The 17,307-nt window shown below is 41.4% G+C and overlaps 4 protein-coding genes across 5 annotated transcripts; 3 read left to right on the forward strand and 1 right to left on the reverse strand.

Annotated features, from left to right (window-relative positions):
• The first annotated feature begins 1,137 nt into the window (after window positions 1-1,137).
• Window positions 1,138-2,792, forward strand: LOC135672345 (ethylene-responsive transcription factor ERF119-like). Its single transcript, XM_065180804.1, has 2 exons — window positions 1,138-1,467; window positions 1,561-2,792. The coding sequence occupies exon 2, from the start codon at window positions 1,731-1,733 to the stop codon at window positions 2,577-2,579; it is 849 nt and encodes a 282-aa protein (XP_065036876.1). The 5' UTR covers window positions 1,138-1,467; window positions 1,561-1,730; the 3' UTR covers window positions 2,580-2,792.
• A 339-nt stretch (window positions 2,793-3,131) lies between these two features.
• LOC135582252 (superoxide dismutase [Cu-Zn] 2-like) lies at window positions 3,132-6,311 on the forward strand. Of its 2 annotated transcripts, none has more exons than XM_065160297.1 (7): window positions 3,132-3,279; window positions 3,415-3,516; window positions 4,917-5,012; window positions 5,083-5,114; window positions 5,215-5,290; window positions 5,927-5,980; window positions 6,071-6,311. In XM_065160297.1, exons 1-7 carry the CDS (start codon window positions 3,219-3,221, stop codon window positions 6,097-6,099), a joined length of 450 nt encoding a protein of 149 aa, XP_065016369.1. In that variant the 5' UTR covers window positions 3,132-3,218; the 3' UTR covers window positions 6,100-6,311. The 2 variants fall into 2 exon arrangements, with proteins under 2 accessions (XP_065016369.1, XP_065016363.1); XM_065160291.1 differs by having other exon boundaries at window positions 3,147-3,312.
• Window positions 6,312-10,075: 3,764 nt separating this feature from the next.
• On the forward strand, window positions 10,076-12,119 carry LOC103980802 (uncharacterized). The gene is made up of 8 exons (XM_009397308.3): window positions 10,076-10,199; window positions 10,271-10,336; window positions 10,417-10,514; window positions 10,596-10,633; window positions 10,735-10,822; window positions 10,912-11,130; window positions 11,502-11,567; window positions 11,652-12,119. The coding sequence occupies exons 1-8, from the start codon at window positions 10,154-10,156 to the stop codon at window positions 11,841-11,843; spliced, it is 813 nt and encodes a 270-aa protein (XP_009395583.2). The 5' UTR covers window positions 10,076-10,153; the 3' UTR covers window positions 11,844-12,119.
• A 388-nt stretch (window positions 12,120-12,507) lies between these two features.
• Window positions 12,508-16,117, reverse strand: LOC135643405 (F-box protein At1g55000-like). Its single transcript, XM_065160304.1, has 2 exons — window positions 15,611-16,117; window positions 12,508-13,160 (listed from the first exon to the last, which is right to left on the reverse strand). The coding sequence occupies exons 1-2, from the start codon at window positions 16,037-16,039 to the stop codon at window positions 12,786-12,788; spliced, it is 804 nt and encodes a 267-aa protein (XP_065016376.1). The 5' UTR covers window positions 16,040-16,117; the 3' UTR covers window positions 12,508-12,785.
• Between the last annotated feature and the right edge of the window lie 1,190 nt (window positions 16,118-17,307).

Here is a 17,307-nt window from a genome sequence, read left to right on the forward strand (position 1 = left end):
AAGTTTCGACTTAGGAATTATCATGAATTATATTATTTGCTTTTCTTTTTGGAAATTCTATTTACAATTGGCTGTCCTGTCCATGGCGTCTTGCGATGGAACTAAAACCCCGTAATTACATGGGAAAAGTGTGGTGTGGTTGGTAGCTCATGCAACTTGTGCTGGAGGAAGGTTGTAGGAGACTGATCCAAAACCTGGGAATTGGGGAGTGAAGTATGTATCGAACCAATTTGGGTTTCAAGTTTTTAGATCTTTGATTAGTTCGGATTCAAATAAAATGAGATTTAAGTATATTATTTTTTGTTTTTCAAGCCACATCTAAAGGTTTGGATGTGACAAAATTAGGTTCATGAGATGCTTGAAGCAGTGTGTGATTACACAATTTGAAAGGGTTAATTCTGATCAAATATATTACCAATTTGATAGGATATGATTAGGATAATGCGGTTTAATTATCTTGTCATATATTTTTCAAAGTTAAAAAATATTATGTTAATTTAGAATAGGTCTCGTTTCAGCTATCCTCCATCATGCCATAAATCCATAAATTTAAATTCAATTCTCAAATTTCATGAGAATTAAATTTAAAGGATACTAACAATTATGATATCCTTTTTTTAATTGATATAATATTTTTTATCTTTAAAAATAATATGATACAAATAATTAAATATAAGAATATTAAAAATTGACATGAAATCCGTGGATTACTCATTTAATTTACCAACAATGTTTCCTTAAACCATGGCAATATAATTCTTTTAACTTCTCAATCACGAAATCAACTCATTCAAATTATATGATGTCACCGTAACTTGGTTTCCAAGCATCTCACGGACGGCCGCGATCCTCTCTCAGATCATCGCCGTAATGTCATCAACCTTCTTACCTAATCTTATCACCATCATGCCACCCCCATGCTATCGTGCCTCTACGAACCATAGCATCCATCAATGTTATTATCTATACGTGTTCATCGTTTACTCCCATGGAACACCTGACATAACACCTCCCTTCTGGGACCCAAATATACTCGGAAGGAATGTATCTCAGCGAGTAGCACGGTAACGAGTACGACAAAGCTTTAACATTTGCCGTCGTGCTTCGTGTCGTGCCTATAACGCACTCCCTCGACCACTTCCGAGACTGTGCAGAGGAGAATAAAAAGGAGGTCCGTTTTCTATTCTTTCGACCACTGCTACTAGACCGTCGTCCTGTTGGGTCTTCCTTCTCTTGCTTCCTCTTGTGGACGCTCCGGTGAACAAAGCAGAGTAGGATAGCAAGAGCAGATAGAAGGGGATTTATGTGGGCGGTTGCCGTACCCCTATTGGTCTTCTTCCGCTTCCTGTTATCCGCAAACGAAGGACAACCAGTTCTCGAGAGGTTTGGCCGTCCTTCTTCTTCTTCGGCAGTGTGCATGAAACAGAGGCTTCTGTGCCTGGTCTCCATGCGCTTCATGCACATCTGGTATAGATCTACGTGAAAAGCAGTCTCTTACACTCACCAGTTTTGTTATGTTGATGGTATTGAGATGTTCACCGGAATGCTTTGATCTTGCAGGGCTGGTTTTGGTTTCGGAGTGAAGTATTTCGGTTTCCTGCACATAGATCGGTGTTCCATCCTCGCCCTCACATAACAGCAGGAGTTTCTTTCAAGGTGCCGTATTCTTCGCGTTCAGAGTCTCGAATTGACGCTGGTTGTAGTTCTGTTGCAAAGAAGCAAGGTGAAGGATGTTTGCTCTGTGCGAAGGCAGGACGAGGAGGAAGAGGAAAACGAAGAGATTGGATCGGTTGGACTTGTCCGATTCCGATCGGATGAAGAAATCGCAAGGATTGTCATCTTTCCGGCCCAATTCCAGGAAGCATTTGAACGGCCTGATCGGGTCGGGGAAGGCCGCTAGAAAGGTTCGCATCCTTTTTGCTGACCCGGACGCCACGGACACCTCCTGCAGCGAAGACGAGGAGGACAAGTTTGGGACCGAATCGAAGAAGAGGAAGCGAGTGCTGTACGAGATTCCTTTGTCCCCTGCAGCTAAAACCCTAGAGATCCAAAGGGTATCACAGCATAGGGCGCCGAAATCGCTAACGTCGTCGTCCTCAGCCGCTTCGGGGAGGTATAAGGGTGTCCGTCAGAGGCGGTGGGGGAAGTGGGCGGCGGAGATCAGAGACCCCATCCGCGGCGTCCGCCTCTGGCTCGGAACCTACGCTACCGCCGAGGCAGCGGCCGAGGTGTACCGGGCGGCCGCCAGGCGTATCGAGGAGGAGAAGCGCAGCCTGCTCCACCATCGCCGCGGGCCTTCCAATGACGGTGCAGGGTCTGTCTCGTCCTCCTGCATGTCGGCACCCGCCGGGGTACCACCCTCCCCATCCTCCGTCCTCGACATCTCCTTGGCCGCCAAGCCCAAGGGGAGACCCGCCGCGGAATTGTTGGAGGAGCTCTCGATGCCGGAATTGGAGTTTGGGCTCGACGAGGAGCCCTTCTTGGTGGGCGAACTCGGCGAGGATGTGATCGGCCTCGATGATCTGCCGCTCTGTGAGCACCAGTTCGACGGTGACGATTTCTCGTTCCTCGATTCGTAGTCCGAGCCCCCAAAACGGTTCAAGATTAAAAGCGTATGCCATTTCGTATGCGGATGGCAGTTAAGTAATTATGTAAACATGATTTATGAAGGAGTAGGTACGTGTTCATGGCTAAGCTCTAAGAATTAGTCGCAGTTAAGTTGGATGTCGTTGGCGATTTCTCTCAAATAAATGTATTCCAAGGTCCGATTTCAGTGGGAATCTTTGGTATCATCTGCCGGGCTTGTCAAGTACTTATAAACCCAATCTTTGCTATGATTGGGTTTATGAATTTTAATAATGTTATATATTTATACTTAATTAATTTTAGATCCGTATATGTTTATACTTTTATCTGATATCGAATGCTGTTAAGAAAGATAAAAGATCCGGAAACTTTTGAACCATATCTAGTTCCTGTGGGCGATGGGTTTTATTATATGCAATCTTATTGGGTCGGGTCGAGCTTTGAGTTTGGGTGAGACGTTATGTGGCTCCGAACCTTCGACCCGGTTTGGTTTGGCTGCGTTTGTTTGATATCGGGATGAGGGTTGGTTGTTCGAGTGTATGCGTGTCTTTTTCTTTTATTATTTTTTTCTGTGTCAAATAAAAGAAAATAAAAGGATAGGTGGAGGGGAAGTGCGCCGGAGCGGTCGAAGAATGGCAACGGGAGGCAATCTGAAGGGCGTGGCGATCGTCAGCGGCGGCGACGCCGTCCGAGGTTCTCTTCACTTCATCCACGACACGTCCACCGGTCGGCGGTTGCTACGCTAGGATAGATTTCTTGGAATCCTCATGCTGCCGTTTCCTCTCCTCCCTCATTCTCTCCTCTTTCGTGGTCGTTTTCTACCTGCAGGGTACACGCATGTGAGGGGGAAGATCAGCGGACTCGCGCCTGGTCTCCATGGCTTCCACATCCATTCTTTTGGTGATACCACCAACGGCTGCAACTCCACTGGTAACCCTCGAATCTCTTTCTCCTCAATCTTTTCTTATTCTTTTTGTTCTTTTGTTGCTGCGAATTGATCGTTTGTAGCAGAAGAACTTGTGAAGAGGGAACCTTCTATAAAAGCCAAATACAAAAAAATCTCCATGTGTTAAGTTCAATCATGCTTATTGGTGATGGATTAACTAGCTTAATCCTGATGAAAAATGCGAGATGATTTGTGGTTAATAGATAGATAATTATATACAAGCTCAAATAAGTACCACTCCGTGGAGACACTCTTTTTTCAAGTTATTGTTTCCTTTCATGCTTTTAATGAGATCTTCTGAACTTCTATTCATAAGATAAACATTTCTGTCAAAATGAATTGGTATTGAGGAAGTTACCCAAGGTTTTTATAGACTTGGCCTAACCTGACCTGTTTCACTGGAGCTGCTGAGTTGCTTCAAGTCTGACAAGGCAGTCCTTTAGCAAGAAACAATTAGCTACTACTATCCCTGCCAAATTTCCCTATTAACTTTCACTATTAGAAGCGATTAAATTCATTATAACAAAGAAAGGCCATGAGTTTCAAGTAAATTAAAGGCATATACTCAGCAACCAGAATGATAGAGCCTAGGTTTGGGCTGGTTTAGTGAATCCTTTCTGTTTGTCCAACTCCATCTATGACTATTTCCTTATTATTGATAGTTTGGTGCTATTGTTCTTGTCCTAAAGAATTAGTTTTGAAACATACCACTGTCTATCAATATTTAACCCTCTGGCAGGTCTAAATCATAATCAGGTAAAAGGAGGGAGCATTATAAATTTAACACTGTCAGTTTGGTGAAACTTTAAACTTCAACCTCCTTAAAGCATATGACCATACGACATATTCATAACACTTAATACATTGAGTACTTGACTCGATACATACGTGGATAGTTCTGAAAGTCTAAATTTGGCATTACCCTAGAAAAGAATGTCAATGTTGAAGTCTCACGAATTTTCTTTCGTCCAAATACTTTGAAGTCTGGAAAGGGCGCTTGAAGATGGATTGGAAGAAATGATTGGAGAATATATATGGTGTGAACAAAAATAAAACTCTAAGTACTTTGTGGTGAATAAGGGGAAGTGCCAAGTACCATTTAGGTGACCTAAGAAATGGAAGGGGAATTGTGGTGCTTTGGAATGTTATAGGTTGACTCATCGGAGGCAACCTTGGTTATTGGAAATTTGATGATAATTTATAATTAGGTTAACAGAAAATTTTAACAGAAACTAATAATTAGGTGAACTGAAGAACCTTGTCTTGGTTATCTATTTTCAATGATGCTAATAAAACAATTGTAGTTATTTGGTATATACAGGGTAAAGGAGAAATCTCTGGATAACGTGTTAGTGGCAAATGACTTCTCCTTGTTGTCATGCAGGACCTCATTTTAATCCGCTGAATAAATCTCATGGGGCTCCACGTGATGAGGAACGTCATGCGGGTGACCTGGGAAACATTGTAGCCAACCAAGATGGTCAGTGCCTAAAAATATTGTGTATTACCATACAGTATTATGATGACATCATGGAATATGGTTGTTGCAGGAGTAGCTGAAGTATACTTGAAAGATCTACAGGTTTTGCTGTCTCAACCAATAACTTTTGGATATTGATTTTGACAGTCTCCAGAAATTTAATGAAAATTTCGTTGGTTAATCTTTTTTCCTTTTTTTTAAGATTCCTTTATGCGGACCAAATTCAATTTTGGGAAGGGCAGTCGTGGTTCATGCTGATCCTGATGACCTAGGCAGAGGTATAGAAATTGTGTTTAACATAAAAATTTCTGATATCCAAAAATTGTGAAACTAGATTTTGCTTGCATATAATTTGAAGAACAAATACCTCTTGACCTTATCTAGTTTGAAGAATAATTAGAACTAGAATGCTCAAAGTAAATTAGTTCCACAGAATGTCCCCAGGTAATTTAGTGCTTTTGTTGCACATCAGACATCTCACATCAACACAAACTCTACCTAGAAATGGACTGATTTATAAGTTATAACTGCACTTAGAAATGGACTAATTTCACTTGCATCAAAGTGTGTTAGATTCCATTTGGTATATACATTCTATCATTTGCATGTGTTTTCGGTTATTACAGTTTTAATGTTCATTACTCTCTTCTCTTTACTGTGTGCCACTTTGATTGATTAAATGGTAGTGAAATTTGTGTCAATATTCATAAGAGAGGGGCTTTCACACTTAGTCTAATACTTGCATAAAGTAGCCATCGTATGCTTTTAACCAGGTTGATATGCAAGATATGATAGTAATTTATAGATTAAACATGGCAGTTGAGTCATATCTGCTAGTTACAGATTGTCCATTGCAGAATACATGTCAGACATGTGATGAATGTTATATTTACTTGCATTTCTCCAAGTTGCAGGAGGTCACCAACTCAGTAAATCCACTGGTAACGCGGGCGCCAGAATCGGATGCGGTGATACATCCGCCCATTATTGCATTGCATGCATATGCACTTGGTTTTATTTCTCTATGAAAAACCTAATTTGCACATATTGCTCTCCAGGAATCATTGGTCTTCAGTCGGCAGTTTGATGATGGTTTATACATATGCACGAACCACTGTCATGGTTTCTCTCTACTGCCTTTAGAAGACGCAAAACAATTACCATGGGCCAGCCGGTACTTGTGAATAAGTAAACTGAAACATGCTCGTAAAATTTCATAGACCTCTTGTAATGATGAGCATATTGATTACTGCTGCAAATTAAGTTCAAGAAATTGCAAGTTAATGGCTTGGAACTCCATGCTTCTTGTCTCAGTTATGATCTTTTACTTACAGCTAGTCATCTTGTTGCAAAAAATTATATTTGAGCTTCAAACCAATGAATTCCAGGCTATGGTTTTTTGGTTATGACTAATTTGGTAGCCATATATTGATTTGAATGGTTCACTCACCAATTTAAACGTGTTGAGTGGATGAGACTGGGAGTAGGCCATCGACACTGGGAGAGATGGGTGGCATAGTTATTTAACCGACCTTTGGCCAGTCCAATATGTTGTTGATTTTTTTAAATATATATAAATCAGAAAAATATTCTACTATAGTTTCTATTTTTATTTTTCTTTTGAAATTATTTGAAGTTTTTTGAAAAAAAAAGATTTATCACATTTACTCAACTTGCCACTCTAATCATCTCACTGTTGCCCAACCTCAACTCAATCTTCGTGCTGGTCAACGTGGCGCCTTAGGCGCCTTTTTGATGTTCGTTTATATCGAGAGTCGCTGCTGAAGCCCGAGTCAGCGCTCTCAACTCACCGCTTCTTTGAACGCGATCCGCGCGGGCAACCACGCATTCATCGGCTCCCATAGCATCGACCGTTCTACACCACCCGACTCCGTCAACTCCTCCATGCCGAAAGCGTAGCCACCTCCCTCCGGCACCTTATAAGAGCCCCGGCCCTGCAGCCCTATCCATCCTCGCAACCGAAGCAACCCACACCTTCCACCATACCCAACCAACCAAGCTCAAGCCCCTAACGCAGCAGCAATGGCGGAGACCAAGACGGCTGTGGTTGCTTTCCTCCTCGTCGCCCTCCTCGTGGCGTCGGCTGCCCCCTCCGCGAGCGGCTTCTGCTTCCCCGACTGCTACGACCGCTGCGCCAACGGCAAGGTCGGCAACGTGCCCTGCGCCACCATGTGCGCCCAGGCCTGCATCGTGCCCAGGGTCCTTCCCGACGGCAGAGACCCGACCATGATGCAGCCCGGCGGCAACTACTAATAACTTGGAAAGAAAGATGGAGAAGAAGATAGTCGTGGTCCCAATCTTTGCCATGTTGTTAGGCACATGTGATGTGTGCTCTAACAGTAGGAATGCTTATTAATAATCGTCAATTATTATTATTATTATTATTATTATTATTATTATTATTATTATTATTATTATTATTATTATTATTATTATTATTATTATAATACTACGTGAATTTTGGGACACTAGTCAGTTTCCACATTCTTCGGTTGTTTTCTGTAACGATGTGGAGATTGACTGTAAGCCTTTTTTCCTGAAATATATGCATGTGTTCTTTTGTGCTGAGTTATATGATTGTTCTAATGGATCTATCTACGCTCCAAAGAAGACAAATCCATTTCCTGCCAGCAGAGACCAAGCATGGATAGCATCAACTTCGTCCAAGAGCTCTGCAATCCCCTCACCTTCTTCTCATGCTCCTAGTTTGCTTTCATTTCATTCAGATTACATGACTCTGCGATCCTTTTTGCTACAAAAATTGGATCGGATTCCAACTGCACTCGGTGCATTGAGACAGATTCATCTGCCAAGAGCAACAATTCCCATTGATGACAGCTCTGGCAGAGGCAATCATAGATAAAAGTGGTGCCATCTTGCAATCTATGATGATTGTCCTGTTCATGAGATCTGGAAGCAATGCATTTTCTCAAGGCCATTCTCTCTCTCTCTCTCTCTCTCTCTCTCTCTGAGAGTTGCCTTACAACTCTCTACTGAGAGATGTCACACCACGTCATGAACCCTATTCACGTCCGTGATATCTAATTGTTTAGAACGTATGACACACCAGTCTCTACAAAATAACCAAACGCAGTGGGTTCCTCTGTTTTCTTGTCTTGCATGGGAAATCTGGCATCCACGCAGGAGCTCAATCCCAAGCCTTGGGACTGTCGATGGAACTTGTGCCACTGTCATTACAGATGCTTCATGTGCGAGAACTCATCCTCTTTCTGGTTAGGGACGACCTCTAACTTTTCCTCTCATGGAGAGCATTCTAATGCAACTTTTCCTCTCATGTGAAGCTTGGCAATGGCTTTGACTCGACCTATGTTCTGTGTCGTTGTTGTTTTCTTCCTATCTTTCTCTTTCTTGTTTGCCCAGATAATTGAAATCGTCTCCGTTTTGCTTTTGTTTTGTGTGGAATGTGGCAGAGAAGTTCTGCAACGATGCCTGCGTGGAGCGGTTTCTCACATCCAAGGGGGGCATCGTGAAGAAGAAGACGGCGAAGCAGCTCAGAACCGCCCTTTCTTCCAGAGACAACATTGGAACTGGCAGCTTCCATTTTACTCTCTCTTTCCATATCGTTCCATTGTTGAAATAATTGTATTATTCAGTGTTACTGATTTGAAGCATATAAATGATTGACAAATAATTGTATTCCTAAAAATAGAGACACGCTCTATCATGTAAGCTAAATAATTATATTTGCTAACTATTTATGATTCACTTATGTTTTAATAAGCATATTATTATCAGTTTTTATTTTGTCAGAAATAAAATTGTCACACATCAGTTATATATATCTCACGTTCATACATATTTTCAATTAGGATATTCTCTCGTAAAGTCACAAGGTGTTTTACTCGTATCATTTCGAGATATACATCCGTGACAAAAGCTTAATCTTATAGGGACATGATAAATGATCACTAATTAGAATGAGTAAGGATACAAATGATTGGTAAACAATTATATTTTTAATAAGTCCTAATTAATCTATGATTTAAGGATTAATTATCTTGATTCATATAGATAAATGATAGAGAATCAATAAATATATGACTCCACAATGAATTTACACGATATAATTTATATTACTATAATGAGTGTAATAACAGTTTTTATTGATATAAAAAAGAATACAATTATAAAAATTTTAAATCAAATTAATGTGTTACAAAGATTGGAACCCATGTTTATTGGGTTTAAAACAAAAAAATTCAACCTCTACACCATAAGGTAGATTTATGTTATAAGCTTATTTTTTATATACCTAACCAATTAAAAAAAAAAGATTGGTTGGGAACCAAAATCATTCATTCTATTTTTTCAAAAATCAAAATCAAAATCATCAAAAGCTAGTTTCAATTATATTTCAAACCGACTTATGACCAAAGGTAGCTTTATCTTCATCATCTCCATCAATCTAGTAACCCTTTAAATAATACAAGATGAAAAAAACTTTAATATTAAAGATTGATTCTTTCATAAATATGATAGGTATTTTTAGATTTTGATGAATAAGAAATACTTTATTACTCAAAAGATAAAGTAAAAAGTAAATTCTTTAGAGTGTAGGTAAAAATGTGCACTTATGCTTAGTGTGAAGAATTTAATTTTTCTTCATAAATAGACATGATAAATATTAAAAACCACATATATCGATTTTATGATATATTATTTAATTAAACTCTGAATTATCTTTCTCCCTCTGCAACAATATATATATACAATGCATTTTCTGTCACAACCCTTTTATCTCAAAGCTCTCCCCACCAGCATTAGGAGGAGGCTCAGAAGAATCTAAAGCTGACGCATCGCTTCTCAGTCACAAACAATCCCTTTTCTTTAGGAAAAGAACCGATAAAATAGTCGAACGCGGTGTCGAGTCACGTTTCCGGCGTGCAACACGTTTCGACGAGGCCAACTACCGTCACGACGGTGTGTCCGTATTGAACGCACGTGCAATCGACACGGAATGATCCGACCTAATCCGCGCCTCTTGTCGTGTCTCACGCCACCACCTGTGGTGCCTTTAAATACGAGGCTTCGCCTTGCCGCCATCTCGTCCTCTGCTTCTTCCTCCTCCTCCTCCTTTTCCTATTGCTGCATCCCGCGAGATGGAGATTTGTGGCTCTCGATCCCCATTCGACTGTCTTCTATTAGGTAAACTTCACCATTTTGAGCTCTTTGTACTCTGTATCCATACGTCCGTCTTACAGAACTGTTTCCTAAAGATCTTGATGACACCTTGTACTCCCCGACAATCGGCATCGGACAAGCCTGCAAAAGGAACATCGAAGGTACTATATGTCTGTATCATCAGATGCTTCGGTCCGCGTGTTCCGTCAAAATTGCTGATCGATGATGGTTTGTTCTTTAGAGTTTCTTGCCGGCAAATGCGGTGTGTCAGCGGAGCGAGCTTGCTCCCTCCGCGTCGAGCACTTCCGAAACCACGGCAGCTCCCTCGCAGGCCTCCTCGTATGGCCTTCACCTCTCTGCTCGTCATTGACACTTCGTTTTGCTTGCCCTTTCTGTTGACGTTGGCTCGAATCGTTGCAGGATCTCGGTCACGACGTGCACCCCGACGAGTACCACAGGTCTGTTCCGACTCCAATCTCCTTGTTGCGGATGATACACAACGGAGCAGCAGGGAACACACCTGATTCTGTTCTTGGCAATCTTTCTTTCATGGTTTCAGCTTCGTTCATGGGAGGTTGCCGTACGAGCTGATCCAACCTGAGGCGGAGCTGCGGGAGCTTCTCGGCAGCATCACCCAGCCCAAAATCGTAAGCCCTCGAGCTTGACTTGGAACTCCGCGAGCCGCTCCGTAGCATACACTAATCGTCTGATGGATTTCATCCGGGTGATGTCGCAGCTGTTCACGAACTCGGATAGGCAGCACGCGAAGCGGGCGCTGCAGAAGTTAGGCATCGAGGAAGAGTGCTTCCACCGCATCATCTGCTTCGAGACGATGAACCCCCACCTCTTTGGGGACAAGAGAGAAGATTCGAAGACTCCGGAGGTGGTCCTTAAGCCCTCTGCTAAGGCAATGGAGATGGCCGTGCGGCTCGCTGGCTTTCCTCCCCACCGCACGGTAAGGAAGCAGACAATTTCTCAAACAAAGCCTCCAAACCAACTCATTAAACTGCTGCACGCAAAATGATCCTCGATCAATATCTCCAAGGACGAACAAACATAATAACCACTGACATATTCGATAAAACCTCTCGATGTTTATCTTAATTTAGAATTGTGGGCTCGATAAAGTAGCGAATCTATATACCAATAATTCAAATAGATTCGAGAGAGTTTTAACGAATATACTTGGGATCTTTTCTTTTTATAGTATTTGATTGAGATTTTGATCATAAATGTAAACATGAAATCATACTCCCAACTCGTAGAATATGAAGTGTTATTATTATTATTAAATGTTTAAAATCGTTGTCCTTTTGTGTGGAGCAGCTGTTCGTAGATGACAGCGAGAGGAACATTGCAGCAGGCAAAGCAATTGGCCTTCGAACCGCTTTGGTAAATGACATCCCTGCAGTCTCCCTTTCCCTATCAAACATTACGTAGGCTTGTGTGCCACGATCTCTTGTTTTACATGTGAAGGTTGGAAAGCGTGAGAAGACGAAGGAAGCGGACTACTTGTTGGATAGCATCTGTGCGTTGAGGCAACTCATACCGGAGATTTGGGGAGAGCAGGAAAAGGTGGAGGCAGGTGGAGAGCACGGGGTGACGACGACAACAACAACGAGGCCTGAATTGGATTCCATTAGAGCAACCACCATAATTGGAGCATAGTCACGGCGCTGCTGCTGCTGCTGCTGCTGCGTCGCCATCACTCGTCGTCAGCTGTACTCCTGCAAATAATGCTCCAATTAGTAATCTAATCTTCCTTGTGCGTTGCTGACTGGATGTACATGTCTTATGCCTCCAAGCCTTGCGTCGGCTGTGTACATGTATAGATATAATACATCCAACTGTTGCATTCCACACATCGATTCTGGCTGTCATTATCTCCACTCGTAAAATGTCTACAGATCGATGGACATCAGTGACGGAATTGTTTGAACTTGACGTGACATGTTGCGTAGGTCATTGGTCTTTGAACTCTCGATCTCATCTTAGCACTAATGAGTCGGATTGGAAGTTTTGATTTATATATCAACAGGTCACCATCTTGGAGTGATTTGGCTGCCAAAATTTGATTTACCACTAAAATTATGAGTAAGAAGACTACATGGAACAAAGAACCTCATCAAGAACTCAACGATGGGTCTCAGGTCTGTGAGAAACAACAGATGGGTTTCAGGGGTGATTCGTCTGCCATAATGATTTAATTCCATTTGCGGACTAAATAACTGCTAATAAAATAGATGCTCCAATAATGAAGTATTTAGCCATCCTCAGATCAACAATCAGCCACTGTAACATTCATAAAGAACCAAATATAATCCTCTTCTCATGATACACAAAATAAGATTAAATTCATATTTGGTTACTCGGTCACTGCCATCTTCGATAATAAACATGATACAGATACGCATCTCATTTGCAGGAGAACCCTGGAGAGCTTAAATTCCAAATGTTTATTACAAGCTCATAGCTGTGACTAATTTATACCATTTCACAGTTGAATATATACGGTTTCGTGATTAATTTTTGATGTAAAGTTTGTGTAGGTACATTTCAGCCGATAGAGTCAAACTCCATAAATGAAGCACATCATCTTGACTCCAGCACTCATTCATCTCTGTTTTGCTGTTCCCACCTAAGATCCTCCGTGAACTGCAGCATGGCAGCCCTCGGATCACCATCCGAAACAGACAGGTAGTATTCTGCAGTTCCATCATCCACTTGCATGCTTCGCTTCACGGAATTGAAAATTTTCCTTTTGCCTCTCTCGGTAATTGTCCTGTTTGCTGGATAGCCAGCTTTTCCATCAGGACCGCCTTCCAGATACAGCACCGCGACTTCTCTTTTTGCATGTTCATCCAACTCAATGTAGCAGGTGCTGTGAAGAAGAAGCTCTGGTTTGCTAATGGGGATCAGCAGTCTCTCCCTCGAGTATATACCATGGTCACTCATCATATTGTTTAATCGTCTGATGTCCATAACCTACATATAGACCAGATTCGTGACAATAAGATAAATCTTTTCTCCACACCAAAAGGAATAATACAAACATGCTACAAAAATATTCATAAAAAGTTTCAGAATAAGAGCAAATTTCAGCAGTACCGATGGTAAACAAGGAATAGGAAGGAAACAAGAAGAATAGCAAAACAAAAATGTCTCCTAGATCAAGTTAGCTGTACCATGAAATATAAATGTAAAGCAGCAGACTTGTCTAGTGCAACTTAAAGTTGTGCATCTATGTATTTACTGGAAAAACAAAAATATTATTCACACCAACCCATTCCATTAATATAGAAAGAAGAAGACTCAACGAGTTCGATAGTTGGAAGGTCTGGGTTTATCCTTGTGGAACATGTCTTCAGCAACTGATGCTATAAACATGCGTAGTTAACAAATGACATGTCTGAAACAAAAGCTTATTCAATCAACCTTCAGCAAATTTATGCATACAAAGAGTAGGAAGTAGTCAGTCCTAAAAGCAGAAATCTGTTTATTTCATTTACAAAGCAGAAACCTCTTATCATCTCTTACTGCATCTGCAGGGAAAAAAATGAAATATTCTCCCTTTGGTGGAGAAGATGTTTATACCGCAGAAAGGCTATGTCAGAACTCAAAACACCAGCCCTGCATCAGTGTGGTAACTCCTTGACAATGACCTAAGTAACAAAGAGCAGGTACGTGGCAAAATACAGGTTCTCAACCAGACTCACTCTAGGGAACATTTAGAGAACTTTTCATAAGGACATGACATGGAGCACTTGTTAGCCTGCAGCAACATGAAACCAACCTGCCAAGGCACAATCCAAGGTCTGAGTACTAGTTCTTATTCGGCTGCAATTCAGTTCAAATCCCCAAACCATTGCTAACTTCAATCTACTTGCAAACGTTGATTTACATGATAGAAAAGTTAAGCAGACATAAAAGGCTATGACCACAAGCAGGAAACTTATGTTGCTGGGTGTAGAAAACACATTCAACCAGGAAGCATCTGTATAAATCCAGCCTTTATGGCTGCTTTAAAAGTAACTGAATTTCTTAGAAAAAAAAAGAAAGAAAGAAAGAAAGAAAGAAAGAAAGAAAGAAAGAAAAATAAAACTTCTAATTTCCAAGAGTCTTTTATGAGACTTGAAACTGACATCATCTGCTGGTTATTGAATCATCACCCTTTACTAATCCTAGTTACACCTTCACAATAATTCCATCAAAACCATTTATCTCACAAAAAAATGATACAAATGTATTTACCAATATGGTGCTTTTGGCCAAAGATCATTCAGTTTTCAACTAGATATATTATGTGTGGCCTACAAAATCCTCGTTCGTACTACCTTGAGAAATAACTTCTCATGATGGACTTAAGTGCCAGTAGAAATACCAACATAATATCAAAAAAGGAACTTGTGTCAATCAACTCATTATCAATTGGCACATGTCATGCTGATACATTACTAGCATGCCCATATTTCATGAACTTTAATACGTTGATTCGTCGTATAAGAAGTCCATCTACTAACTGCACAAGTTCTTAGTCATGCTTGTATTGCAACTATCCTCAGAAGGTGCACCAGAAACCAAGTAGATGAACGAATAACTACGTATTAAAGCAAGCTTTATTACAACCAAAATCAAATATTTCCAAGATGGAAAATATTCCAGATGGTTCAGATTATTTCCTAAAGAAAGCTTTATTATTTTTAATACTCCGAAATTAAATATCTTTCAAGTTTTCACGCGATTTAGAAGTCGGACTGCATGGTACACACAAAGGCAACTCAAAATTCTTCTATTATTACACACAATGGATAGCAATTACAATGAGCAAATAATGACCATTTACTTGTTTCCTTTCCTACACTTCTCAATAGACTTGATCATTTCTGGAGCCAATTAAATTTTGAGACACATGCTTCAGACAATACCACTTTGGAAACAATTAACCTTAAACAAACTCAACCTGTAGGCCAACATGGAGTGCAGACACCATTCAGTAAATAAACCAAAATGTAACCGTTCATCTTTGCATCAACCAGGCACAATGATATCACTGGTTGCAACCAATGACACTTTTACAATATCAATGACAATTCTGTGAGCTTCAACCTCATCCAAGATTGTGCTTGATCATTAACCTTGAAGCTTAAGATACAAGAATCTAAAATTTCCATGTGGATGAGTCGCTTAAGAAGCATGCATCTCAAGTTTAAACATAACTGCTGATAGGGTGAAGTGTCAATTAATAGAGGGCAAGACGAGGTATGTCAGTTTGCATTCACAATATCCACGAACCCAAAAAACTCCTCTTTTTTTCTTTCCTCCTAATTCTATGGGGTGAAGATCATATAACTGATCAATCCATTACAACCCAATCTTCCACGGACCACAGATCGCCTATAGAGGAGGAGAACAGAAGAGCCCAAGGAGGACAATACCTGGACGGAGTACCTCAGGGCGAGGCCGGGGACGGTATCGCCGCGACGGAGGCGGTGGGAGATAGCGAAGCGGTCGAGGCCGGGGTGACGCCAGAAGGCGACGGAGGACGGCTCGCCGAGGACCCGACGCACCTTCCAGGGCTCCCGGAAGGCCCACTCCTTCATCTCGCGATCTGATGCAACGGCGCGCCACATTCGGCAGACGCACGCCGATCGGGCCAGATCGCCCGGCGGCAGTAGCTCCAGGATCGCCCGGAGGAGATCCGGGGAGCCGAGGGCCGAGAAGTTGGAGTTCATGGGGGAGAGCAACCCTTCGGAGTAGGAGGACGAGGAGGAGAGAGATAGATCAGGGTTAAGGTCAAGGTCGGAGATAGGGGCGAGGAGTTGCTTGAGGACGTCTTCGTCCTCGTCTCCTCCACAGCGTCCCATGGAGGGGGTGGATGAGACGAGGGCGAAGCTTGACCGGATGGTAAGGCTGGAGGATCTCGTGCGTTTCCCCTCCCGGGATAGGAAACGGCTGGTGCTTTTTAAAACAGGAAACAGATCGCGTTTCTAGATTTTTGTTTCGTGAAACAAATTTAGGTAACGAGTTCGCCTTTTCTCGCATTCAATCAGGATGCGGTTCGCGAATCTCAAAGCATACGCGTTGCGTATTTCTGATTTTTTTTCTTGAGGTATTTCGAAGATAATAATGAACTTATTTCTTGTATTTTAAGTTTAGAATGTCAATTTTAGACCCAATCTATAGATTTAGATTGGATCAGAATTGACTAACTTTAACAGGCATTGATGAGACAGGAGTTGTCTAAATCAATCGTCGATAGAAGGGAGAAGCAAAGAGGGAGAGACTACGAACAGAGGACTTAGGAACTTATCATGTAGCAGAAGACCTTATTAACAAAGGTCACATGGTGTTGATGGTCTTTAAATCATTATGTACAGTGAAAATTATGTTTTAAACAGTGATTAGATGCATTTTTTTGCCTTAATTACTTTGTACATCGCGGGTTAGGCCTTCAAAACATTGTATTAGTCATTCACTTTCCCTCATATATGAGAGATTCTGCTCCGATATCATTTTAATTTTTTTTATTCTGATTAAAAAATTAGGAAATCAAACAATGAAAGATTACTTTGGTGTGGCACAGATTTCAATTAGTAGGTCATGCGAATGACATGATCACCTTGAGCACATTGTGAATTAGGTGTCTTCTCGAACTGGAAGTATGAGAACCTACCGATTATGGCAGCACTTTTTTTTTTTATCTTGGATGATTCCTCCACCAAATGCCCGTTTGTTTCACTGCATGCAGTCAATTACGGGGCATTAATCCATATATAGATGCACTACGCAAGCAACACAATAGAGCAGGTGAATCAACGATGGAATGCGAGGGCTGACATATACGTGTATCCAAGGAAACCCAGCTGCGCATCGAGCTCATCCGACACTCATTACAAGCTTGCTTATACCACCACGACACAATCCAAAACAGCACCGGGAGGAGCGAGTTATTTGGCAAGTCTTCAGTGTATGTGAGGTTTGTATGTATAGCTGGAACGACATACCATCTCTATATATAACGTACTGCGTGAGACCGTGCAGGTATTCTTCTTCTTCTTCTTCTTCTTCCTCCTCTGCTTCTTGTTCTCCTGTGGTTTCGGTTCCGAGTACTGTTGCCATGGAGAAGGGATGG

Source organism: Musa acuminata, chromosome BXJ1-4 (genome assembly GCF_036884655.1).
Source record: "Musa acuminata AAA Group cultivar baxijiao chromosome BXJ1-4, Cavendish_Baxijiao_AAA, whole genome shotgun sequence".
Classification (NCBI taxonomy): Eukaryota; Viridiplantae; Streptophyta; class Magnoliopsida; order Zingiberales; family Musaceae; genus Musa; species Musa acuminata.

Excerpts from the sequence above, each read along its gene's own strand:
- LOC103980802 (XM_009397308.3), top strand. The coding sequence starts at position 10,154 with ATGGAGATTTGTGGCTCTCGATCCCCATTCGACTGTCTTCTATTAG. Across the intron at positions 10,337-10,416 it reads CTGCAAAAGGAACATCGAAG|AGTTTCTTGCCGGCAAATGC; the intron begins GTACTATATGTC and ends TTTGTTCTTTAG. Across the intron at positions 11,131-11,501 it reads GCTTTCCTCCCCACCGCACG|CTGTTCGTAGATGACAGCGA; the intron begins GTAAGGAAGCAG and ends TGTGTGGAGCAG.
- LOC135672345 (XM_065180804.1), top strand. The coding sequence starts at position 1,731 with ATGTTTGCTCTGTGCGAAGGCAGGACGAGGAGGAAGAGGAAAACGAAG.
- LOC135643405 (XM_065160304.1), bottom strand. The coding sequence starts at position 16,039 with ATGGGACGCTGTGGAGGAGACGAGGACGAAGACGTCCTCAAGCAACTC. Across the intron at positions 13,161-15,610 it reads CCCTGAGGTACTCCGTCCAG|GTTATGGACATCAGACGATT; the intron begins GTATTGTCCTCC and ends GTCTATATGTAG.
- LOC135582252 (XM_065160291.1), top strand. The coding sequence starts at position 3,219 with ATGGCAACGGGAGGCAATCTGAAGGGCGTGGCGATCGTCAGCGGCGGC. Across the intron at positions 3,517-4,916 it reads CAACGGCTGCAACTCCACTG|GACCTCATTTTAATCCGCTG; the intron begins GTAACCCTCGAA and ends GTTGTCATGCAG. Across the intron at positions 5,981-6,070 it reads GGGCGCCAGAATCGGATGCG|GAATCATTGGTCTTCAGTCG; the intron begins GTGATACATCCG and ends ATTGCTCTCCAG.